The sequence below is a fragment of the Polypterus senegalus genome, chromosome 6, assembly GCF_016835505.1.
Source record: "Polypterus senegalus isolate Bchr_013 chromosome 6, ASM1683550v1, whole genome shotgun sequence".
Classification (NCBI taxonomy): Eukaryota; Metazoa; Chordata; class Cladistia; order Polypteriformes; family Polypteridae; genus Polypterus; species Polypterus senegalus.
Genome location: NC_053159.1, coordinates 47,085,917 through 47,112,699, shown reverse-complemented (window position 1 = coordinate 47,112,699; position 26,783 = coordinate 47,085,917). Strand labels below are relative to the sequence as shown.

General features: G+C 39.7%; 1 protein-coding gene across 1 annotated transcript in view; it reads right to left on the bottom strand.

Moving 5' to 3' along the window:
- Positions 1-26,783, bottom strand: part of glb1l (galactosidase, beta 1-like) — a 197,806-nt gene that overhangs the window by 84,653 nt on the left and 86,370 nt on the right. Inside the window, exons 8-10 of the mRNA XM_039755971.1 lie at positions 5,571-5,692; positions 1,903-1,943; positions 1,635-1,753 (exon numbers count right to left, since the gene is read on the bottom strand). Of these exons, the coding sequence (XP_039611905.1) occupies positions 1,635-1,753; positions 1,903-1,943; positions 5,571-5,692 (282 nt within the window). The remainder of the gene's footprint in view (positions 1-1,634; positions 1,754-1,902; positions 1,944-5,570; positions 5,693-26,783) is intronic.

The following is a 26,783-nucleotide window of genomic DNA, read 5'->3' as shown; positions in this document are numbered from 1 at the left end:
AATAGTAGAAGGTAACATAAGTTGTTAATCTTTGTCCATCTCTTTCTAATGCACAGAGGTTATCATTGCAGCCTCTAAACACCAGTGGTGTGGGTCCAATCACTTACCCTTTCAGTGTCTGTGTGGAGTCTGTACTTTCCTCCAGCCTCCTCTGCTTCCAAATTGAACTTCATGGCAGTTTTCACAGTAAAACATATATGCAATTATTTACATGACTACAGGTCAAAAGGGATCACATTAAGAAAAGAGTTAACAAGCTTGGTCTTGTTAAAATACCTTTCTATGGGTTGTTAAAAGAGATGGTTTTCCTTCATTTCAGCACATGGGGTGACTGTACAGTATTTGTGTGTTACAGTCTTTGGAAAGTGTGGTCATGGCTTTTTACATTGCATTAGCTGAATTTACTGGTTGCATGAACTTCATTTAAATGTGTTAAGCTTAAAGGTTGTTTTTGTAACAAAAACAAAAGCCATTATTTTATTTTATATACATTTTAACACTGTCAAAAAACATATATCCTACCTAATGCTTAATCTAGCCTGCTGCTTTTATTTTATCCTCTTTCTTTATAGCTCTGCCCCCAAAAGTTAATCACCTGGGAAATATTAACCTAAAATACAAGCAGGCAGATAAAGCTGCATTTTAATTGTCACACACACAACCTGAACCAAAACATAAAATATAATTTCTATTCCCTACAAAATATTTAAAGTTCAAGGTCATTTATTGTCAATTGTACAGAGTAAAGTAAAATTATTTTTTGTTTGTCTAAACAATATGAAAAAAGTTGCACATGCTGTCTTAATATACAAACTTCAACATTAGAAAGACACAGTGGTAAGCAAAAAAAAATGATGAAAGGTGACATATATGAAACTGTTAATTGGTCTTCTGGCCATCCACAGAGAAGTGGCAGCAACAGACTTTCTGCCATAACTCTTATCACCAACTTAACAAGCTCCCAGTAACACTGTATTTATTTTTTAAATGATTGCTCTATAAAATAATAGTTTAATTATGAAAGTATTGTGAAATATATTTTTATACTTGACATGAATATGGTTTGATACAGTTTTAATGTACAACATTAAAGAATTTGCTTGTTCTTACTTACAATGCACTTTTAAGGAAGTGCTGTTTGCCTTTATAAGCTCAGTCTTTTAAAAATTTAAAAATATGCTACCATTAAATTAAACCTTAGTTCTATTACAATTTTGTAATTAATTGTACATTTCTATGCCCTATAATTCAAAAAGCTCTACTCCAATTTTGATATGCTACTCGAATTTTATCATAGTGCTTGACTAGCAATTGCTTGTTATAATTTTCAGACCTAATAATTGTAAGGTTTCGCTTTGATTGTTTACATCTAAGTAATAGGTTTAGAAAATATGTGCAATGAATGCTGTCACCTTGTAAACAAGTACTTCTTAAAAATCAAGCAAAAATAAAACAATCCTTTTAACTTATGGATGTTGCATATTTAAAATGTGTATTATACGAGTATACTGTATTGCAGTTGCTACCTTACTTCTACACGTTTCAAACTTGTTAGTACATATTTTGTAAATTAGACACAATTATTTCCTAACAAAGAATAAAGTAGATTAAAATAAGTGTAATTAATAATCTACCTTACTGATGACACTTTTAATGGCAAATAGTTTTTCAGTAGGATCACCAGCTTCAGAGAGAGGAGCATCATAGTCATAGCTCGTTACTACGGGAAGATACCGTTCATTAAATTCTGCACCTGAAAGAAGAAGCAGATTTCCTCACCTTAGTCTCTCTCTCTTTGTATAGAGCAGAAGCATATTTAGACTCAGAGGACATTAACTGAAATTAACATTTTTTACAGTAATTTTGATGCATCACAAATGGTATAGTATGAAACAGACTTACCATTCCAATAGCCAAAATTTGTCCCGCCTTCAAACATATACCTATAAAAACAATTAATTAAATATAATAAACATCTTTACTTCTTCAAATGAATAAATACATACACACACACATAGATATACAGGTGCTGGTCATAAAATTAGAATATCATGACAAAGTTGATTTATTTCAGTAGTTCCATTCAAAAAGTGAAACTTGTATATTCATTCATTACACACAGACTGATGTATTTCAAATGCTTATTTCTTTTAATTTTGATGATTATAATTGACAACTAATGAAAGTCCCAAATTCAGTATCTCGGAAAATTAGAATATCAATTAAGACCAATGCAAAAAAAGTATTTTTAGAAATGTTGGCCAACTAAAAGGTATGAAAATGAAAAGTATGAGCATGTACAGCACTCAATATTTAGTTGGAGCTCCTTTGGCCTGGATTACTGCAGCAGTGCGGCGTGGCATGGAGTCGATCAGTCTGTGGCACTGCTCAGGTGTTATGAGAGCCCATGTTGCTCTGATAGTGGCCTTCAGCTCTTCTGAATTGTTGGGTCTGGTGTATTGCATCTTCCTCTTCGCAATACCCCATAGATTTTCTATGGGGTTAAGGTCAGGTGAGTTTGCTGGCCAATCAAGAACAGGGATACCATGGTCCTTAAACCAGGTACTGTAGCTTTGGCACTGTGTGTGGGTGCCAGGTCCTGTTGGAAAATGAAATCTGCATCTCCATAAAGTTCGTCAGCTGCAGGAAGCATGCAGTGCTCTAAAACTTCCTGCTAGATGGCTGCGTTGACCTTGGACCTCAGAAAACACAATGGACCAACACCAGCAGATGACATCGCACCCCAAACCATCACTGACTATGGAAACTTTACACTGGACCTCAAGCAACGTGGATTCTGTGCCTCTCCTCTCTTCCTCCAGACTCTGGGACCTTGATTTCCAAAGGAAATGCAAAATTTACTTTCATCAGAGAACATAACTTTGGACCACTCAGCAGCAGTCCAGTCCTTTTTGTCTTTAGCCCAGGCGAGATGCTTCTGATGCTGTCTCTTGTTCAAGAGTGGCTTGACACAAGGAATGCGACAGCTGAAACCCATGTCTTGCATACGTCTGTGCGTGGTGGTTCTTGAAGCATTGACTCCAACTGCAGTCCACTCTTTGTGAATCTCCCCCACAGTTTTAAATGGGTTTTGTTTCACAATCCTCTCCAGGATGCGGTTGTCCCTATTGCTTGTACACTTTTTTTCTACCACATCTTGTCCTTCCCTTCTCCTCTCCTCCATTAATGTGCTTGGACACAGAGCTCTGTGAACAGCCAGCCTCTTTAGCAATGACTGTTTGTGTCTTGCCCTCCTTGTGCAAGGTGTCAATGGTTGTCTTTTGGACAACTGTCAAGTCAGCAGTCTTCCCCATGATTGTGTAGCCTACAGAACTAGACTGAGAGACCATTTAAAGGCTTTTGCAGGTTTTTTGAGTTAATTAGCTGATTAGAGTGTGGCACCAGGTGTCTTCAATATTGAACCTTTTCACAATATTTTAATTTTTTGAGATATTGAATTTGGGACTTTCATTAGTTGTCAGTTATAATCATCACAATTAAAAGAAATAAACATTTGAAATACATCAGTCTGTGTGTAATGAATGAATCTAATATACAAGTTTCACTTTTTGAATGGAATTATTAATTAATTAATTATTAATTTTATGACCAGCACCTGTATATAGCATATTCTTCCATGTTACTTAGTAATACAGTACATAGGAAATACAGTACTTATAGTATTTAGTAAAGAACATAGGAAAATAATGTTTGGCAAAAAATGCTGGGTAGATTTTAATGATACTTTTTGGACATATAAGTCATATCCTGAAACCAATATGAAAAACATTCACATTCCATCTACCTATTCTGGGTTTGACTCCATAAATTCTTAAAGTTGTATATTTTCACATGAGAAAAGCCTTGAGTGACACCTTAAAATTCACTGAAGAATAAGCAAATTCACACACAGCTACATAATTTTCAGAGGTGATGGGCACAATCATTCTTAACGTGGTGACAACATATGGTTTACATTTATTGTCCTGAGTTTGCCTCCAAGTAAGCTTGATTCTATACTCAACTCCTGGTTGTTTCAATTTATAGCATGCGCACTTTTGATGTAGCTGTGAGTGGTGAAACTGTCCATCACTATAGCGTTTTGCTAGAAAAGCTTTATAACAATTTATTTAACGGTTTCTGAAAGTACCGATGACAACAATGCACATTTAAGAAGTGTTCATAAACCGAAGAAAGGTGAAAGAAAAAAAATATGTTTTTGTAAGACTTTTTCTCTGACTTTAGTTGCTTTTTTTTAATTACCAAAATTAAACATCAGCAGGCTATTAAATTCTTTCTAATCTTTTTTTTTTTATGATTTGTACCAAACAGTAATTTCAAATTCTACAGTGGAGTTTACATGGTCTTCCAGTGTCTCTGTGGGTTTCCTCTGGTGCTCGGGTTTCCTCCCACTGTCCAATGACATGCAAGTTGGTGGACTGGCGATACTTAATTGGTTCTAGTATATGCTTGCTGTATGTGAGTGTGCGTTTGCCCTGTGATGGACTGGCACTCTGTCCAGAGTGTGTTCCTGCCTTGTAACCTATGCTATTTGGGATTGGCTCCAGCACCCCCTACAACTATATTCAGGACAAAGCGGGTTAGACAATGACAGACTGACTGAAATGCTACAGTATTTCAGTCAGTGTTACAGTTTTACTAATTTTTATTTGAAATCTTAGTTCAGCCAATTATGGAGTAACTTATATTGAGCATGATTTATTTTTTAAGTGATTTCATGAATTATTTTTGAAATATCATTGGTTTTTTAGTGCATTTATATAACTGTTAACTAATAAAGATGCTGTGAGCGTTTTTTGTTATTACAAGCTAGTCTTAGTTGTTCTGTCTTTGGGTGTAATTTAACTGATTATTTCTTTAGTATTCTGAAAGAAATTTCTAAATGAGTGAATTACTTCTGATTTTACCATTATGGGAGTTAGTAATGGATGTACTACTACACTTTGTGATGCACTCCCATCCCCGTTACCCTTTTTGGTGGCATCCACTCCTTTTTTTTTAAGGCACACAGTTCTCTTATCAGTGTACTGGCACATCCTAATATCTCAAGTGATCACACAAGTAAATTAAATGTGTTAATAATGTGTGGTTTACTTGATCATGTCCAAACAGTGACATCAATTAATATTTATATTCTTCCTATGAAACCCATCAATCATGTAACACACTTTAACTATTGTGAATTTGATAATTAAATTTGATAAGTATTTAAAATATACCAATTTTCTGAAACAAAAAGTCTGTCTTTTGTTATCTCCAGTTTCCATTGTATTTTTATGCTTAAAGATGTGCACATAAGACTGATTAAGACTACAAATTATCTTGGAATATGTGAGAAAGCATTTTTTGGAATGGACTACCCCTATCCCACCATGAGCTGATTTTTTTGTGTCCATTGCTATCAAAAGAGATTCCTGCTTCTTGTGACCCCATAATCCACTAAAGTGTTCATATAATGGACAGATTCATAGATTTACTCCTCATTACTGACATGTTTGTTAAAAGAAACAGGTTATTCATATAAGCATGCATCTTGTTATTGAACTTACATATTAACATTAACTCCAAGGGCAAACATTTCCATCAGCATACTGGTGATGTTCTCTGATTTCACAAAGGCATGGACATCACCCCAGTGATCCAACCAACCGGTGTAAAATTCTGAGTTAACCTAAGGAAAAAAAAAAAAAAACGATGATGGTGATTACAATTATAAATATTAGTTAGAACATAACAAACCATCTTTTTGCAGCGTGGTGGTATGGACAGCATTGGTACTCAATTGTTCCAAGTGTTGGTCTTAGCATTGTCCGAGTTTCTCTTTGTGTCTCCATGTTCTTTTTTTTGTCTGTGTAGTCCAGTTTTTCTCCCAGGTCACAAACAGATTTATGTTAACTCTAAATTGACCCAGTAAGTGAGAGAAGAGCCAGCACCCCATACCCACTGTTTCAAGGACCGGCTCTGAGCGGCTTTAAAGTATTTATTTTGGCTGTGCCATAATGTGTTCTGAACTAATTGGAAAGGACATTTACAGTAGAATATATCTAGAAAGCATCTGGAATGCAGTATTGGATCTGCAGCACCAGGCAGTTCAAGTCACACACACTGTGATAAATAGGAAAATTATTTTATTAATGTTAACATATTTTAACAAATATTTTAGAGAAGGAGAACACATTGGTAGGCATCAAATAAACTGGAAGTCGCTAGCATTGTAGGAGGTTCTAAACAGGAAAGGATGATCAGAATGTCAGTCTTAAATCCTAAGATTATTCTGGAATTCAAACACTGAAGGTCAACAGTAGGGGAATACCATCAGGACTGCTTGTATGCCATTATTCTTATCCCTCAATGGAGAACCCAATGGCTTAAGTAAATTATAAACTCAATAAATAACAAAAACCTTATTTCTTACCATAACAGGTAATATAGGAAAGGGCAGTTACTCACAACACCAAACGTTGTACCATAACAAGAGATTCTCCTCACTTAGTCAATTATCCCCACACATCTCTCTTTCATAACCGCACTACATTGGGTATAATTACAATATGGTGGATATTTCTCTCTGCAGCCGTCTCTTAAGTTTTACCTCCCAAGTTCCTATGTTCTGTACTGATGTACTTCACCTTTATATCTTCTTTAATTACTCATGGATGAATGATGGTAACAGCCGTGATAATACTGGCAATATTGACTATGGCAAAAATTCCACTCCCTTAAATCAAACATGCCTCCCTTTAAATAAAACTCAGGAGCTCCTAATTCCACATCATACATTAAATTATATTTAGCCTTCCTTATTTGTCATTGTCAGCTACATGCCTCATTCATATAGATTTTCTATATGTCTAAAATTATACAGGGAGTGTGCAGACTATCAAATATGGTACAGAGGTCATCTGATGGTGATAAAGGGTATGGAAAATGGCAGCAAAGACCAAAAAAAAAAGAAAACGAAAACATTGGAGGCAAAAAAAAAAAAAAACTGATGAAAAATCGAAAACCATCGACCAACAGCTGCTGCAAGAATGCAACCTTGACCATGGGCACATAGAAGCAAGACTGGGGAAACCTACTGAGCATACTGTATGCGTGCTGGGAACTGCGCTATTGATTACATTTTGTGAGTCATAGTCCTAGCAAATCCTTGAACAAAATAACTAAATAACATTCTTTCTAATTAACACTAAATAATGATCACATGTTGCCTTTTAAATTTCAGAAAGATCCACACCTTGGCTCAAATTTAGTGTCATATCCTTCAGTGGAGATTTTGAGAGGGAAATGGGCATAATATCACTTTTCATTTTCAGATGTCGGACTACAATAAAGCACCAGCACACAGGCTAAGGAAATCCATTTTTTTCACTTTGTTAAATTAAAAATGTTATTATTGTTCTTAGGGAGTTGGGGCAGGGGGGCTGTCAAACAAAGGGCCTGTTAAAGTCCATTGTGGCACTCCTTTTGTGATTTTGGGCTATACAATAAATAAGTTGCTGTTGTTATTCATATTTCATTTTGTATCACTAGACAAAGTAACAATCTCTGCAGTATTAGTCAGTGTGGAGGGGGCATAGGCTTTCAAATATCATAAAGTAAATCAACATGTTAGTCAATATTGGCAAGGCTTTCATCTGGTTTGTGAAATACTAGTAGAACAGCCCTTGTATTTAATTAATTCTTTGTAAAATGTATCACATACCATCTTAAAAGGTTTACAGAAAGTTTACAAGAAACCTTATGAAAGGTGGAATTTCAAGGCACCTATCCAGTGACCATCAGCCATATGCACCTATCCGGTGACCATCAGCCATATTGAACCGGTCTAGATTGCACACACTGGAACTTTTTTCATATTGAAATGCATAATCATTCATTATTGGCCCAATATTTATAAATGTTGGTGTGTGAATAACAGACTGACCCCTTATATCAGGCTAAATCTTGCCTTGTGCTCCTTGCAACCATTGACTGTATAAGCAGATTAGAAAAAACAATGGATGGATGATTGCTGTCTGTTTGGAGATGGCCCATTCTTCACAAGTCTCTCGGAAATCCCATTTTACTTCCTTCCGCATCTGAATGATCCGTGTCTTACATCAATTTTCAATTCTACATTGGCCCTGTAAGGCCAATTTGTATAGTATATAACCTGCTATGGGTTGACATCCTGTCCATACTTTTTGGCTACTTTGTTACCAATGATGCTGGAAAAGGCTCTGAACTGAATTACATGGGCTCAGTAATGAAGTTATTCATAAATGGATGGATGGATTGATACAATTACCTGATTTTTTTGGGAAAAAAAACTCACTCTGACAGAGAATTTAGCAGACCAATGACAGCAACCAAAAGGAAATATGCTGATGTAAAAATATTTTTTCAATTAATTATTTATTATACAGGAATATAAAATGTATACCACGCTTAATTAAAAATCAAAATAATAATTTGCTTTGCACAATTTTAGGCAGCAGTTTCATTTTACAGTATTTTAAACTATGCAAGCCAGGCAAAGATATTTTCCTCATCTCACTTAAACAGTGCCATCTAATGGCCCTTAGATGAATGTCATTGTTAAATTTTTATAATTTGATGAACTTTACAAAACTAGTAAATTATGATGACACTTAAAAGATATAGACAAAGGTTGGAATATGTATTTTTATTAGTTTTTTTTTATTACCAAGATAAATCAATTCCAACAAATTACTGTGCTCCTAGTTTTAGAATTAACCCAAAGTCCTGAAAAAAATTTCAGACTGCCTTCTCGGGCTCAGATATGGTGGCATACACAGACAGTCAAAATTGATTTACTGTATGGTAAATAAATTGTTCTGCAAATAAAAGCATCAAAATGAGAACGTAATTTTATTTACAGAAAATATAAAATGTAATCCAGTTTTTCCTTTGAAGGACGTTTTGACTTTTTAGACCCTCTTGCTATACACCAATTATAAACAAAGCACAGTGAGAATACAACAGAAAATGATAAATACAGTATCACACAAAAACATCAATATACGCTCAAAACAGCATTTTAGTGTCCCATCATCTACTTCCGGTAAATGTTAGTACAGAAACAACTAGCAGTTGGCTGTTTTCTGTCTGCATCTGCCACATAAATGTAACAGGGCCAACAAACCATGTGAAATATAATCTTGAATTTCATTAATAAAATTTAATAGGTGTTTATCAATTGGCTAGAAACTGAAACCTTGGGGACAAACAGGCAGTAAGTTACTATTTTAGTAGTCAAGATGGACGAAAGGCCAAATTTTCTTTACATAGTTTTAAATAGACTAGTTTCACAAAACATACTGTAAACTGAAATCACAACGAGAATCCAAGTAAAGAAAAGAAATGATTATCCCATCACTTGCAAAGTATATACATTTAATTTATAGATGTGCCCTGTACCAACAGCTGATCCACAGAGAAGGATATGGCAGTGAGACAAACAGGAGGTTTGGATATTGGGGCAATTTTTACTATAAGAATTTTTAGTCCGTGTGCAAATTTAGAATAATATCAATGTTCATTGTCAATTTTTGTGGGCTGTTTATCTTTGCAATGAGATTGAAGGGATCGTGTGGGGAATCCCTCTTTAGAGTTCTTGGAGTGACAATACAACGAAAGGGATGCAAATTAACCATGCAGTGCTGCAGCGGCCAGCAAGCAGGCTCACAGAGATCAGTGTTATATATCTGGTAGCAGTACTCATTATGGTCAGTTAATGCACCCTCAAATGAAAAAAGTGCAAATTTGTTTTTTTAATGAATGTAGGATGGAAATTTGGCTAGAGTACTAACTGGTTGGTAACATCATGCATTCGTGAAGCAGATCTACACTCATCTTACAATAAGCCATGAAAGAAAGCTCCGTGTAAGGCTGCTGCAGCACTGTGATGTCAAGCTGGCCTTGCAACGTGTCATTAGGCACTGGGGAAAACATGTTCACCTTAGTTGGCTGCATAGTGAACAAGGTTACTGGCTTTCACTTTGCTAAATTTTTACCGATGAACACTAATGAGGAATTATTTTTGAAAACAAAGATCTCACTATGTAAATTTTTATTATTTTTATTTAAAAGTGGAAATATAGTGATGTTCTAATCAAAAACTGTTTTTCTAAAGTAAATTGAATCCTTTTTTGAAAACCTTTTTTGAAGATATTTTAAGTTTTCATTTTTAGACCCACCCATTGATGACAATGCTAACTAGGGTTACCAGGTATCCTGTAATGCTATAGTTCTGTATGTGATCTACAGTATATACTCTTCCTGACATATAATTTGGGAGAATTTGGCTATTATTTTAGATGTGACCAATTTCTGAATTAAATAACTTACGGAACTGTTACACAGTATTTATTACAGATCGTTACTAGCGTTACATCAGTGTACTTCATGTAATCACCAATCTATTCTATTCAAAATGAACATCAGTAGGACTGATAATACATTTGTGATTATGAAGCTCAAGGATAAGTGTTTGTGTGTTTGTATGGTTTCTATGTCATTCCAAAAGAATGATGCATCATAAACATTAACACTTCTTTTATAAATCCCATACTACTACTTCTTCTATAGTGCTATTCCCATACGGGGTAGGTATTTCTTTTGCCTAGACATGTCCCAAGTGGCATATAACACAAATAAAACTGCAAATGCTAACACTGAAGTCTACATTGATTACTTATATGTCAACATGTCTTAGACAGGTAGAAGAGCTAATGAGTATATAAATTAGAACAATCTAGACAAGAACAGGCCATTCAGTCCAACAAAGCTTTCCAGACCTATCCACTTAATTCTTTTAAAAAAACATCAAGTCTAGTTTTGAAAGTCCCTGAAGTCTTACTGTCTACCACACTACTTGGTAACTTATTTCAATCGTCTATGGTTCTGTGTGTAAAGAAAAAATTCCTAATGTTTGTGTGAAATTCACCCTTAACAAGTTTACAACTGTGTCCCCGTGTTCTTGATGAACTCATTTTAAAATAACAGTCTCAATCCACTGTACTAATTCCCTTCATAATTTTAAACACTTCAATCATGTCACCTCTTAGTCTTCTTTTGCTTAAGTTGAAAAGGCTCAGCTCTTTTAATCTTTCTTCATAATACATCCCCTGTAACCCTGGAATGAGCCTGGTCACTCTTCTCTGGACCCTTTGTAGCGCTGCTATGTCCTTTTTGTAGCCTGGAGACCAAAACTGCTCACAGTACTCCAGATGAGGCCTTACCAGTGCACTATAAAGCTTGAGTACAACCTCCTTGGACTTGCACTCCACACATTGTGCTATATATATATCACTCTGTTTGCCTTCTTAATGGCTTCTGAACACTATCTGGAAGATGACAGCTTGGAGTCCACTAGGACTCCAAAATCCTTTTCATAAGGTGTATTCTCGATATTCAGATTTCCCATTGCATATTTAAACCTAACATTTTTATTTCCTATGTGTAATACCTTACATTTACTGACATTAAATTTAATGTGCCACAAATCTGCCCAAGCCTGTATGTTGTCCAAGTTCTGTAATGATTTAACAGATTTGAAATAATCTGCCAATCCACCTATCTAGGAATCATCTGCAAGCTTAATTAGCTTGTTAATCATAATCCTATTCAAATCATTTATATATATATTAAAAAATATCAGTGGCCCTAGCATTGACACCCGTGAAACACCACTCTTAACATCGGCCTATTATGATAAGGTACCTTGCACCATAACTCCCTGCTTCCTGTGTCTGAGCCAGTTCTGCACCCATCTACAAACATTACCCTGCACTCCCACTTCTTAATAATTACTTCAATTAATTTTCCAGTGATGCACGTTAAGCTTACTGGCCTACAGTTGGTTGGATCTGACCGGACACCATTTTAATATAACTGGATAATATCTGCCATTTTCCAATCCTTCTGAATCTACCCAGTGCTCAGTGACTTCCTATGTGTCAAGGGTTTATATATGTACTTGCTAACCTCCTTAAAAACTCAAGGGTAAATATTACCTGGTCCTGGTGATTTGTTTAACTGCAGCCTATTTGATTTAATCTAATCACTTTGAATCTCCTTGGTAGTCCCATTTACTGCTTGGAGGTTATCAACTTTCTTACTAATAAAGATCTCTGAAAATGCAAGTTTAGAGCATCTGCTGTTTCACTGTCTGTATCTTTTAATTCCCCTTCACTATTCCTGATGCACTTCACCTCCTCTTTGAATGTTATCTTACTACTAAAATACTACTGTTCGGGTCATCTTTTGCATTATCTGCTATATTCCTCTCCAACTGCCTTTAAGCCTTTCTAATATCCTTCTTAATGGTTCTCATACACCCTTCGATTCATTATGGAGTTGTTAGTCTTATACTTCTACAGCTGTTTTTTTTTTCCTTTACAGCTCCTTTTTCAAATCTTTATTAATCCACTGTGGTGTTTTGTTTTTTTTATAAATTTCCTATTAATTCCAAATTTAGATATGTACCTGTCCTGCATTACATGAAAAACATTTTTAAACCTGTTCCACTGCTCCTCAACTCTACACTGAAAAGCTTATCCCTGTCTGTCTTCCTTAGGCCGGGTTTATACTTAACGTGACACGACGCATGCTCCAGGGGATGCTCCTGCTACGCAAGCATTTTACTGTTTATACTTGTGCGTGTACTTTACGGAAATCTGGAGGAATCCACCAGGTGGCAGTGCGAGATATCATCACGGTGAGAAAAGGTTCGGCTTCGCTGTATTGAGAATTGCCCGGAACACCCATTAAATTCCGATGACACCTTGCCGCAATATCTCTGAAAAGGATGTTTAATGATTAAATCCATCAATCCAGGGATGTGCCCATTCCAGCTGGCATTGGGCGCGAAGCAGAAACGATCCCTAGACGGGGCATCAGCTCATCGCAAGATGAATACAAGCACACACATACACTGGCGTAATTTTAGTGTCACCAAATCTGCATATCTTTGGAAGGAAACAAGAACACAATGTGGAAACCCAGCAGGAAAACATGCAAACTCCAGGCAGGGAGCACCAGCGACGTGACTCCCTGCGAGACAGCAGTACTACCGCGCCGCCACCGTGTCACCCCCATATGTGTAATTATTAGCATTATTCATTATTTAAACGAAATTAACGATGTATCTGTAAAATGTAACATACACACTGCATTTTATCATTAAAGTGATATTATATATAAATCTAAAGATTCTAATTGTGCAGAGAGTTGGAATATCATACATTTAATGTGTTCTGTGTGGTGATCTATTGCTGCTTGCCGCAGCTGTCAGGTCAGGAGTAAGCCCCAGAAGCTTGTAGCGATTAAAAACTGGGATGACATTTAAAATGGTCTGCTTTAATGATAAAGTAAACTATGAGGTTAAAGTAGACATTTCGAAATTAAAGCCAAAAGTCACTTTAATCGCAAAATACACCTTTTCACCATGTCCTTATTTTTTTTTCTCTGTGGCTCAAATTTAGCGCTGTGCATTATGTTGCTGTTGTGAAGTTGCAAAAAAAAAAACGGCACAAAAGATGGTATGTGACTTTTAAAATGTATCGTGCCATTATGATAGGGAATATCTGACGCTTGAATATAAAAGCATCATGAATGCATCTGTATGTTGGCATGTTGTTTCACCACATCGAACCATGCACATTGATCCCGTAGGATCCTCAAAGCAGCTTTCTGTCACGTGTAGATAGTAAACAGAGAGTCTGACGTCACATTCCAAAATTTATCACACTGTGCCCTCTGACTTTTTGTTGGTACTGCAACTTGCGCACGCGTCGTGTTAATTTCTGAGGACCTGCTCAGAGGACGCATCAAATGAACGCTGGGAACGCGTGGCAGCCATGATGCATGCGTGTACAAGTTCTGAGCGTGAAGTATAAATGAGCCCTTAGACTTTGCCACATCTGCTCAAAATTTACCCGACCAAAGTTAAACTTACCAATTTTAGTCTTTCAATCTGCACTTTTACAAAACTCTGAGAACTGTATATTATGGTCACTTGACCCTAGTGGTTCAACCACCTCTACACCCTCAATTCTATCCTGATTTTTACACAATTCTGCATCCAGACAGGCTTCATCCTGCTCTTGTGCTCCACCATTTGCAAGGTTAGCAGAGTTTATAGAATAGGTAAAGTCCCCCATGACTATAATATCCCCTTGTAAACTTGTCTTTTTAGCATTACTAAAAAGATGTGTATTAACATTGCTGTCTGCATTGGGTGGTCTATAATACACACCTAAAATAAGGCCTCTTTCCCTAATGCTTTCCAGGCAAAAGCCATATGTCCTCACTAAGATGGGGTTCATTGTCCAACTGAAGAGAACTTGCATTTAAAATCTGTTTGACATAAACAGCAACCTCACCTCCTTTTCGGTTCTGTCTATCTTTCCTAAAAAACAGGACTTCATCTGAAATAATAGAGTTACTGGACCATATGTGCAAGCAGCGGTCATGTCTGTAAAAGATAAGGGTATACATTTTCTCAGGGTTAAGATAACGAAATTGAAAAAAAAAAATTACACATACCAGTTACCAGATTACCTCCCCCCCCTCAAATAAGCAACAATGAAGCCCCCCTGTCCCATATTGGTTGAAAGAGAGAATCTGATTACTTTAAATTTAACAGAATTTAAGACTTTGGAGGCAGTTAGCAGTAATTGATCTGTCAATGCTACAGCCACAGACAATCAACCACAACCTTGAGATGATCTCCCTCCCAGTAACCTGAAAAGCAGTGTGCCAGTATAAAGAAAGTTTATAAGGTATTTGGTAAAAAAAAAAAAATGCAGGCTTGTAATACAATCCTTCAAACGCACCAGCAATAATACTTGAAAAGCAATTACTTGCTGTATTATGTTTTGTTTGCCAACATTTTGGTATCTACATATGCCCAGGACCACACACATTGGGTTTACAACATGGAAAAATGATTCACACTAATTGTAAAGATACAGCAGTATAAAAGCTTGTCATTTTACCACTGAGACATGGGCAGCATTTTAAGTAAATCAATGAGATAGATTTAGGATTGCAAATCTGTTGAATTCTTCCAAGCAAAGGATGATCACAGAAAACCACAAGTAAACGAGTGCTGTTATGTAAGCCCAGTGTTTTCAACTCCTATAAGAAAATTACACAGCATAGGCACAGGCAGGACACTTCATTAACCATTTAAGGTAAACTTTTATGGACTATCAACCATTTTCAAAAGTTAGAGTGAGGCTGAGTGGATTCAGGTGTAATATTTGACTCTAATGGTAGCATGCTAGTCAGGAAAGGTCATCCAGGCAAAGATACCAACCGTTTTCAATTTATATAATAGCTTTCATACCATGCTACCACAAGGTATTTTCCAAACTATGATGTGAAAAAACAGCAAGAATAAAGTAAAATGAAATATTTCTTGTGTTTTATGGTATGGATCGGAAATAAACACTTGGACTGATGTATAAAAAATAAACTGAATTTCTAGTTCTTGGAACCCAATAATAACGTATAAAATACGTTATTTAAAGAAAAAAATCTTATAATAATCATTGTGACCAATACAGAATGTGCAAATAAAGTAGGACTGTGCACACCAAATAAAGATCTTCTAGTATATATAACAATAATAATAATGGATTTCTTGAGACTTTACTTTAATGCAAGCAACATTTTGTTAATATTTCTTCAGTCATTTTTATTTCTTCACGTGTGATCACATATCTATAAGTAAAAATGTGAAACATCAATCAATACAAGTTTGGAAAAAGATAAAATTTAACCCAGCATCATCAGACACAAAGCAAAAACAAAAACTGCATTTTGCCAGCCATAATGAAAAGTACTACAAAGCAATCACAAGCTGCACTATAAAGTGACAAAAATTAGGGCTGAAGGGGCCTGGAACATATTTAGTCAGCATTAGAACCAAGCCAGGAGCCAAAACTGGATGGGACATCAATTCAACAAACTAATAGCCTTTTCTGAAGCTATCATAACAGTTTCCTGTTAGAAGCAGTAAAATGAAATAGTAATTTAACCATTCAGAGTATCGATTCACCATCTTAGGTAATACCATACTATAAATGTGAAACTGTGCCAAGTTGCCCAAAAATCTGACTTGTGTACCAGTATTGTGGTAGGCAAATCTCACAAGCAATGTAACATGAATCTCTCTTACCACAAACGTTTGAACATTAAAGTCTTATAGTGTAATCTACCCAAATGCCAGTTTGGCCTGTCATGCATAGCATCCTCTCCTGAACAAATATGCCGTGTTTACACCACTGAGTTTGACTAGTGTACTTACATTGGGTCGGGCAAAGGTCACACACAAGGAAAATTTTGATTTTTTTGTTTGAGTTATTGATGAGGTCGAATGACACAAATCTGTTCCCATTGAAAAATGCGAATATGTAGCTGGCTGTGAAAAGTAAACATCTGGGTTGTATATTACTAGCTGACATCATGTTTAAGGTGTGCCATTGCACTGTTAGAGCATCCTCTTTGTACTGTAAAGCACATTGGGATTTTCTGAGGATGGTTCAATACAATCTGTGTCAATGTAATCTAGGAGGCAAAACTATGTTATTATTTACTAATTTGACCATATAAAAATTTTCCTAACTGCCATCCTTTACAAAACTTTACCTGTTAGCCAGGTGTGAGCAAATGTGATTGATAAGTACAAATGTGACATTTACAACATTAACTGAAATAAACTTAAAACAGTAATAAGGCCTAATCAGCCAAAATGTTGTCTGCTAGCTAGAATAACATGTTTTTGATTACAGCAAATAATAGGTAACAAACAGTAAAGTAGTATCTTGGAGTGCTTTGAGTTTGACATTCCCAGTAAAAACAGAAAAGTGCATAATGAGTAAACGCAGTCAGACTTGTGGTACTCAATTAATAGGAAAAATCCAATGAATATAAAAAATACTTTTAAACTGCTTTTAAATTAGTGAGGACTGTGACTTGATTAAAAAAATAAAAATCCTATAAAATAAAGTACAATGGCAAGTTGGTCAACAACATTTTACTTTATGTCTGCACAAAGCTACTCTCACTTTTACCTCAGTTGATAAAACTGAAAAAAGGAGGACTGTACAGGTACGGGTCAGGAATGAAAAGCAAAAATAACATAGAAATAAAAACTACCTAAAAAACTCAACCAAAATACCATTGTTGGGGACAAAATACTATCAAAATGTCATCAGTAATGTGCTTATCACTTCCAAATACAGTTTTTACTATATATAACACTTCAGAAAGGTATGAAGTTTATTTTCTGAAGGCACTATAAAGACAAATTGTTTAGCAATGCTACCCCACAGTGTTAGCAATCTGGGTTTAAATGTTTGTCTTGTCCATGCCTGTGTGGACTTTATTCCAAGATTCAAGAGAAAATGTAACCATGTAAGAAATATAAATACATCTAAGACATCATATTAGGAAGATGTTAGGAAGCACTAACTTGTTAAATGTTCTGTCTATAGGATATGTTTGGGGTTCATAAAGGGTTGGTTTTGTGTCTTTAATTCTGGGTGGGGCAAAATGTTATGCTGCAAGATGCTATAAAGGAAAGAACAGCTGTTATGCTAATGAGGCATCCTCGCCAGTGTTTCTTCACAGTGCATCTGCAATCATGGCCTACATGCTTAGTGGAAAGTGCACTCATGGGCTTTTAATCAACATGAAATGAGCTTTGCTGTAAAAAGAAAAAAGTCATACGGTAAAGAGAATGGTCTAAGCACCCTCCACACATTTTTTCATAATGTTTTAAAAAACTAAATGGAGATCATATTTTTAAACTGCTACTTTGCCAAATTTAAAATAATGCCTGTCCAGGCATAGTTTAATTATTTAAAACCAAGGTATTCAAAGTTAGCACCAAAAACTAAAAACAAAATGTTCTATTATATAAATCCATTGAAATTTCTCTGACTATGAGAAAAACAAACTTGCCTATACACCCAATCTTACTTACCACATATACTTCACCCACCCTTCATTTAAGATTTGTCCTAAAAACTGATCCACAGGGAAGCATTACACTTTAAGGTATAAGCGTACAGATTAAGATTAATTTTAAGTAAACTGTCACCTCCAAACGGGCATAACAGTCTTTGAATTCCTAGAAAAAGGATCTGTTTCTGTATGATTTTATTACTAACAGACTGCTGCTAGTATGTGGTAGACAAAAAGGCAGCCAAGGGTGAATGGTGACGCATACACAGTAAATGTGACATCGGGCAGAATTTAGCTCTCCACTCCATCTTGTGGATGGGAAAAACACTGCAATGTAAGCTAAGTGAAAAAAACTAAAGGTGAATGAAGAACTGCAGTTGTGACCCTCCTCAAGTTATTAAGCCCCTTGTACTGTAACAAAAATATGTTTTGATTACGGTTGAGCCACATCACTGAAAGCCCAGATAACTGACAAGAATGACACCATGGCTGATGAGAAAAGACAAGGAATTATTTTTCAGGAATAAAGATTATTTGAGAAAGTGTAAAAGATTATTTTAATTGAACTGGAAAGAAGAATTCAGGTTTAACAGTAATTACCTGTAGAAAGTCTGTAAAAATCTGTTCACTCATTTACAGTAATTAAGGTGTATATTTAGCTTATAACCAATGAAGTATGCCAAGGAGAGACCACCGTACAGAGATAGGTCTCAACAGAACATAAGTGTAATATACAGTTGTGCTTGAAAGTTTGTGAACCCTTTAGAATTTTCTATATTTCTGCATAAATATGACCTAAACATCATCAGATTTTCACTCAAGTCCTTAAAGTAGATAAAGAGAAACCAGTTAAACAAATAAGACAAAAAATATTATACATGGTCCTTTATTTATTGAGGAAAATGATCGAATATTACATATTTGTGAGTGGCAAAAGTATGTGAACCTCTAGGATTAGCAGTTAGTTTGAAGGTGATATTAGAGTCAGGTGTGTTCAATCAATGGGATGACAATCAGGTGTGAGTGGGCACCCTGCGTTATTTAAAGAACAGGGATCTATCAAAGTCTGCTCTTCACAACACATGTTTGTGGAAGTGTATCATGGCACAAACAAAGGAGATTTCCGAGGACCTCAGAAAAACAGTTGTTGATGCTCATCAGGCTGGAAAAGGTTACAAAACCATCTCTAAAGACTTTGGACTCCACCAATCCACAGTCCACAGATCCACACATTGTGTACAAATGGAAGAAATTCAAGACCATTGTTACCCTCCCCAGGAGTGGTCGACCAACAAAGATCACTCCAAGAGCAAGGCGTGTATTAGTCGGCGAGGTCACAAAGGACCCCAGGGTAACTTCTAAGCAACTGAAGGCCTCTCTCACATTAGCTAATGTTCATGTTCATGAGTCCACCATCAGGAGAACACTAAAGAACAATGATGTGCATGGCAGGGTTGCAAGGAGAAAGTCACTGCTCTCCAAAAAAACATTGCTGCTTGTCTGCAGTTTGCTAAAGATCACGTGGACAAACCAGAAGGCTGTTGGAAGAATGTTTTGTGGACGGATGAGACCAAAACAGAACTTTTTGGTTTAAGTGAAAAGTGTTATGTTTGGAGAAAACACTTCATTCCAGCATCAGAACCTTATCTCATCTGTGAAACATGGTGGTGGTAGTTTCATGGTTTGGGCCTGTTTTGCTGCATCTGGACCAGGATGGCTTGCCTTCATTGATGGAACAATGAATTCTGAATTATATCAGAGAATTCTAAAGGAAAATGTCAGGATATCTGTCCATGAACTGAATCTCAAGAGAAGGTGGGTCATGCAGCAAGACAACAACCCTAAGCACACAAGTAGTTCTACCAAAGAATGGTTAAAAAAGAATAAAGTTAATGTTTTGGAATGGCCAAGTCAAAGTCCTGACCTTAATCCAATTGAAATGTTGTGGAAGGACCTGAAGCGAGCAGTTAATGTGAAGAAACCCACCAACATCCCAGAGTTGAATCTGTTCTGTATGTAGGAATGGGCTAAAATTCCTCCAAGCTAGTGTGCAGGAATGATAAAAAGTTACCGGAAACATTTAGTTGCAGTTATTGCTGCAAAGGAGGGTCACACCAGATACTGAAAGCAAAGGTTCAGATACTTTTGCCACTCACAAATATGTAATATTCTATCATTTTCTTTAATAAATAAATGACCAAGTATAATATTTTTGTCTCATTTGTTTAACTGGTTTCTCTTTATCTACTTTTACTACTTGAGTGAAAATCTGATGATGTTTTAGGTCATATTTATGCAGAAATATAGAAAATTCTAAAGGGTTCACAAACTTTCAAGCACAACTGTAAGGTCATGCTGAGCAAAAGTTGCAACCTGAAACGAGACGAAAAAGGGGAGACCAGCACGAGGGAGAGAGAAGGAGTACAACCAATATCGCATTCACGATTACAACCTGCCTGCCGTTTCATTCCATTGCGCTTTCATCCAGTTTGTTTTTCATTCATCCGGACTGCCTTTCAACCTGCTTGCCGCTGAAGACTCCGGGGTCGAATCATCATTCGCCGCACGCCGAGGAATCACGGTGAGGTTGTTCCAAACGCCGGGAAATACAAACATTACAATCGCCATTAATCAGTACCCGTATTCAGGACATTTAATCACGTATCGGACTCAAGTTCATAATCATTCTGTTTGCCAGTCATTTGTCGTTTGTGTGGTGTGTGTTATATGTTACGTGGACAAGGGAGGGGATTTGTATATATATATTGTCAGTTTTGCTTTGGGATTGTTGGGGTGGAGGAATATTTGAGTGTACATTTGTCTTGTGGCGTGTCTTGTCTCATTTAATACATTTATTCCTGTTTAATTTTACATTCTGCTTATTGTCTTTGCATTTCAAACCGTCGATTGTGGGGAAAGTTTATCTGTGTAGGAGTACGGCTTGACAGGAAAGGTTTCTCAGTCAATTATCCAGGCCACAGGTCTTGGAGGTGTAGCTGCCGGCTGGGAATAAGGGGTCGGCCGTTACATAAGTGGTGCCCTCTCTGAGGAATCTTTATTTAATTCGATCACTGTCTGCCTTTAAATTTTCCCCAAATATCATGTCTTTAGGGCGTGCGAGCAGGACGACACCATTGCTTCGCCGGTGTGATGATGGAGTAGCGGGGCGCGCACGTCACGGTCAGAGCGTGTTCAGCGGTGCGAGAGGTGGTGGATTCTTTGCAGTCGCTGTACCTCGAAGATCACCGTGGACCTGAAGAGGAAGGCCTGGAGGACGTCTCGCCTCTGTGGGAGGATCTGGCGCAACAAATGACCCGGCTGGAGGAGAAGATCCGCGAGGTTGCCGAAAGTACGCTGGAGCGAAGCAGCCTTGCGGGCTCGCATCAGCAGCTCCCAGGAGGAAATAAAAGAATACATCAACGAGCAAGTTCAACTCCTGGGGCGGGAAATCGTGTTGTGCCTCCAGAGGCGGGATCGACGCTGGCAAGATTCTCTTCAGGGGGAAGTCCAAAGGTGTCTCCAGAAGATAAGACCGTCGCCCCATCATTCAACGCCGTACGTATCTCGGGAGGGGAGCGCATACCTCAATCGGCCATTTGTTCCTGGGGTGCGCCTGTCTTTTCCCAAGTTAGGGGCTCCTATAATGTCGATGATGTCCTGAACTTTGTGGAGGACGGGAGGCGTACCTGGCCGTTAACCCTCTAACCCCGGAAGAGCTAATTGGGGTGATAGGGACATCCCTCTCGGGACGGTGCGGAGCTGGTGGCTGACGGCCAAGAAGACTATTTTCGACTGGGGATCCTTTCGCCGATCTTTCCTCGCGCTTTTCTTCCGGAAGACTACGAGACCGAACTGGAGGACAAGCTGCGGTCCATGGTGCAACTACCTTCACAAACCATCCGGGACTTCGCCTATGAATACCGGGCTTTGTGTTTGAAGTGGCGGCCGGCTATGGCTGAAGAAGAGGTGGTCCGCCGTCCTTAATGCCTGTAACCCGCGGTTAGCTGGGAGTCTCAGGGGGGTGGTGGGATCGGTGGAGGACTTGGTGAGGGTAGGCTCCCAAGTGGAACGGGACTGGGGAAACTCAAAGACGTACTGGCACAAAGTTCAGGCCAGTACACGAGAAACCCAGCCCCTAAAACCACAACGAGCCAAACCTTGCCGGTCGGAAGCCGATCTCGCCATTATGCAAGCGAGCACGCCCCTTCTGATCGTCCCAGTGAGGCTGCGGGGGTGGCAGATGGATGCGGTGGTGGATACCGGGAGCCACCATACTTTAATCCGCTCAAGCATGTGGGAAAAGATTAGCCGACCGACAGACAAATTAACATCTGTCCCGTCCGTCCGATTTGTATTGGCGGATGGGAGTGAACACAAGGCCCTGGGCAGAGTCCCCTTGAGGTACAGTGTACTCGCCACCACCTGGGATATGGATATGTATGTTCTGGAGGACCAGCACCTGTCAGTTCCGTTACTCCTTGGGCTGGATTCATTAGCCACCATGAGGATGACCATCCATCTCAGTCCCAGGGGGTATACGGTACCGGGGGAAGGGATATGCGAATTCATTTACAAATCCAAAGAAGATCTGGGCTGAATTTCTGGGTTTTACACAGCAGTGAGGAGCGGCGCAAGCACCTCGGCGGCAGCCCCAGTGGAGGGACAACCTGAAGAGGTGAGGCCGGTGCTGAAGAAGTGGGCGAGGTGTGGACGGAGAAGTTAGGAGTTGCCCGTGGGGTGACCCACATGGTCCACACCTTGGACGAAGTCCCTATAAGGCACCGAGCTTACCGGTTTCTCCACTGAAGAGGGGCGTCATTAAAGAACACCTCGATCGGATGCTCGCCGAGGGCATAATAGAACCATCTTCCTCCTCCTGGCGCCCCTGTGGTCCTCGTGAAGAAGCGGATAATTCCTATCGTTTCTGTGTGGACTACAGGGGTTAACGAGAAGACGAGCCTGGACGCATATCCCATGCCCCTGGTTCATGAAATCCTGGAGTCACTGCATGGAGCTGCAGTATTTAGCACCTTAGATCTCCGCAGTGGCTATTGGCAGGTGCCGATGGACGAGGGGAGTAAAAAGAAGACGGCAGTCATCACCCCTGAAGGCCTGTTCCAGTTTAATGTCATGCCTTTTGGGCTTAAAAATGCTGGGGCCACTTTCCAGCGGCTCATGGAGCAGGTTCTGAGGGGGTTGATAGGCAAGATCTGCTTGTGTACATCGACGACGCCATTGTTTACTCCCCTTCTATAAATCAACATCTCCGGGATTTAGACTCCATCTTCCAGCGATTACATCAAGCGCACCTTACGCTGAACACGAAGAAGTGTACCTTCATTCAACCCCACATACGCTTCCTCGGGCACATTCTTTCATCGGAGGGGTCGCTGTAGACCCCGAAGACCTTGGCCATCCGGGAGTACCCACGCCCACAGATTTGAAGTCGTTGCAACGTTTTCTTGGGTTAGTGGGGTGGTACCATAAGTTTATTCCCGGATGGCAGATATAGCGGCTCCCTTGAACCAGCTTAGAAAAAAAGATGTCCCGTGGGAGTGGACCACAGAATGCCAGGACGCGGTCGAGCGACTAAAGAGCCACCTACAAGAGCCACCCGTTCTGGCCCAACCAGATCCACAGCTCACCTTCCAGGTACAAACTGATGCCAGCAACCTGGGGCTCGGCCGTGCTCACTCAAAGAATTAACCAGGCTGAACATGTCATCGCGCGCCTCACGAGTTTTGCGCGGCGCTGAGCTGAACTACTCGACAGCTGAGAAGGAGTGCTTGGCTGTCGTGTGGGCTGTGGAGAAATGGAGACATTATTTGGAGGGTTGAATTCGAAGTGTACACCGACCATCACGCTCTGACCTGGGTGTTCAATCACCCGAAGACCTCCTCCCGTCTGACCAGGTGGGTCCTCCGCCTCCAGAATTTTACGTTCAGGGTGACTTACCGGAAGGGCTGTGGTAACATCGTGCCGGATGCACTGTCTAGGGTATCGGAGCCGTCGGGATGGTGTGTTTGGCAGAGGCGAAAAGATGATCCTCCCTCTGCCAAGGAGCCTTGAAGACCTAGCCCAAGCACAAGCTACCAGTCCATTCTGCCAGAACATCAGGGAAGGGCTGGAGCAACAGCGACTGACCGGGTACACTTTGTGGACCTCCAGGGGTCTTGTACAGGACTATTCCATCCACCCTTGGGGGTCTGCAACATCAACTGGTGGTCCCGGAAGAGCTCGTCCCCGACTTTCTGAAGCACTACCATGACAGTCCTTTAGGTGGTCACCTTGGAAGGACAAAAACTTTATTAAAGATTCTGGGGGTTGCGTGGTGGCCGTCTGTCCGGAAAGACGTGTGCCACCACGTGAAGACGTGTGCCACCTGCCAACAACTAAAAAACCCACCTGGTAAACCGGGGGATTACTTCAATCGACAATCGCAGATGGACCAGGAGAGACTTTGGGAGTCGACCTAATGGGGCCATTTCCTATCACCAGCTCGAGGAAGACCGTCCTGATGGTAGTAGTAGACTATTTTTCGAAGTGGGTGGAGCTGTTTGCGTTAGCCGATGCAAGGGCTAACAAAATATGCTCCATCCTGAAGAACGAAATCTTCACCCGCTGGGGGGTGCCAAGAAACATCATCTCGGATCGGGGTCCGCAGTTCACAAGCTCCATATTGGATGAACTTTATGCAGCCTGGGGAGTGAAGAAAAACCTCACCACCGCTTACCATCCCCAGGCCAACATGACGGAGCGAGTGAACGGACCCTGAAGAACATGATCGCCTCCTATGTGGGTGAACGCCATCAGGACTGGGATAAATGGCTCCCGAGCTCCGGTTTGCCCTGAACACCGCGGTGCATGAAGCCACAGGTGAGACGCCTGCTTTGGTTGCGCTGGGCAGACAGCTTAAGGGCCCACTCGACCGACTCCTTCCCAGCACCCCTAGTCCAGAAACCACCAGTTACAATAATTTGATTAAGGTAGAGGGTTTACGGCGGAGAATCCAAGGGAGGTTGGTGAGTTCGACATCCAGACACGCCAAGCTATATAATGCCCGGCGGAGGGAAGCGCACTTCCAGCCGGGTGATTTGGTCTGGATTAGAGCTCACCATCTCTCAGATGCCAGCAGAAAATTCTCCGCCAAGCTAGCGCCTAAATGGTTAGGTCCAGCTAAAATCATTCATCAAACAGGTCCAGTCAATTTCCAGATCCAAAGGGGTATCGGCGCTGCCTCCAAGTTAGACACCTTCCATGTGGCCAACCTCAAGCCGTGCCGGCCCTCCCTTGTCCAAGGTTGGGGGAATGTAGCGGTGCCACATAGTGTTTAAATGTCAGTGCTGTGTGTGTCTCGTTTCATTGTCCCATTGACTGCGTGTATGTGTATCAGTTAATGTTGTCCCGTAAGGAGGACGGATGATGGGAGGAGTTCACAATCACTAATCTGGAAAACACCTGTATATCAATTAATCAATTACTGCCGTCACTGACTATTTAAGGAGCAGAGGAGGAGACGAAAGGGAGACCAGCACGAGAGAGAGAGAAGGAGACAACCAATACGCATTCACGATTACAACCTGCCTGCCGTTTCATTCCATTGCGCTTTCATCCAGTTTGTTTTCATTCATCCGGACTGCCTTTCAACCTGCTTGCCGCTGAAGACCCCGGGGTCGAATCATCATTCGCCGCACGCCGAGGAATCACGGTGAGGTTGTTCCAAACGCCGGGAAATACAAACATTACAATCGCCATTAATCAGTACCCGTATTCAGGACATTTAATCACGTATCGGACTCAAGTTCATAATCATTCTGTTTGCCAGTCATTTGTCGTTTGTGTGGTGTGTGTTATATGTTACGTGGACAAGGGAGGGGATTTGTATATATATATTGTCAGTTTTGCTTTGGGGATTGTTGGGGTGGAGGAATATTTGAGTGTACATTTGTCTTGTGGCGTGTCTTGTCTCATTTAATACATTTATTCCTGTTTAATTTTACATTCTGCTTATTGTCTTTGCATTTCAAACCGTCGATTGTGGGGAAAGTTTATCTGTGTAGGAGTACGGCTTGACAGGAAAGGTTTCTCAGTCAATTATCCAGGCCACAGGTCTTGGAGGTGTAGCTGCCGGCTGGGAATAAGGGGTCGGCTGTTACACCCTTTCCTCCAGGTGACAGGAGAGACCACATCCTTGTGCTGCTGTTTTGAACCTTGCACCCTTGCCTAAGAAGCTGAATCACCCACTGTGAAGTTACTGGGCTGCCCGTTTGCTTTCGACTTGTATGCCTCCAGGATTTCGGCTAGCTTACACAGGATATAGTTTGACACCATCTATATTCCCGTAATGCTGTTTTACAGAGAGAGAGAATATGTTGGAAACTCTGGTTCTGTGAATTGCACAGTTGGCATATCTCCTCCGAGCCATATCAGAGGTGCAGATTCTGAGGACTCAGAAGGGTGTCATAAGTGGCCCTGATCAGGAAGCTTAGCCTTGCTTGGGCATCCTTCACATATCCATTCACGCGACTGTCTTGTTGATCACAGCCTCCCAGGTAGTCCATCTCCCTTGTTGTTGCTGCCCTTACTTTGTAGCCATCCTCCTCCATCTTCACATTACATATCACCTGGTCTTTCCTCTGTTTCTTTGAGGCTTTGGACCACAACTTACATGCTGTTCCCCATCTAAGACCGGTCCTGCCTGGTTGCACCACTCCAACTATTGCCTGGTGTTTTAGTTGGTTAATAACCTGGTCTATTGCCCGAGTTGCATTCCACTTGCA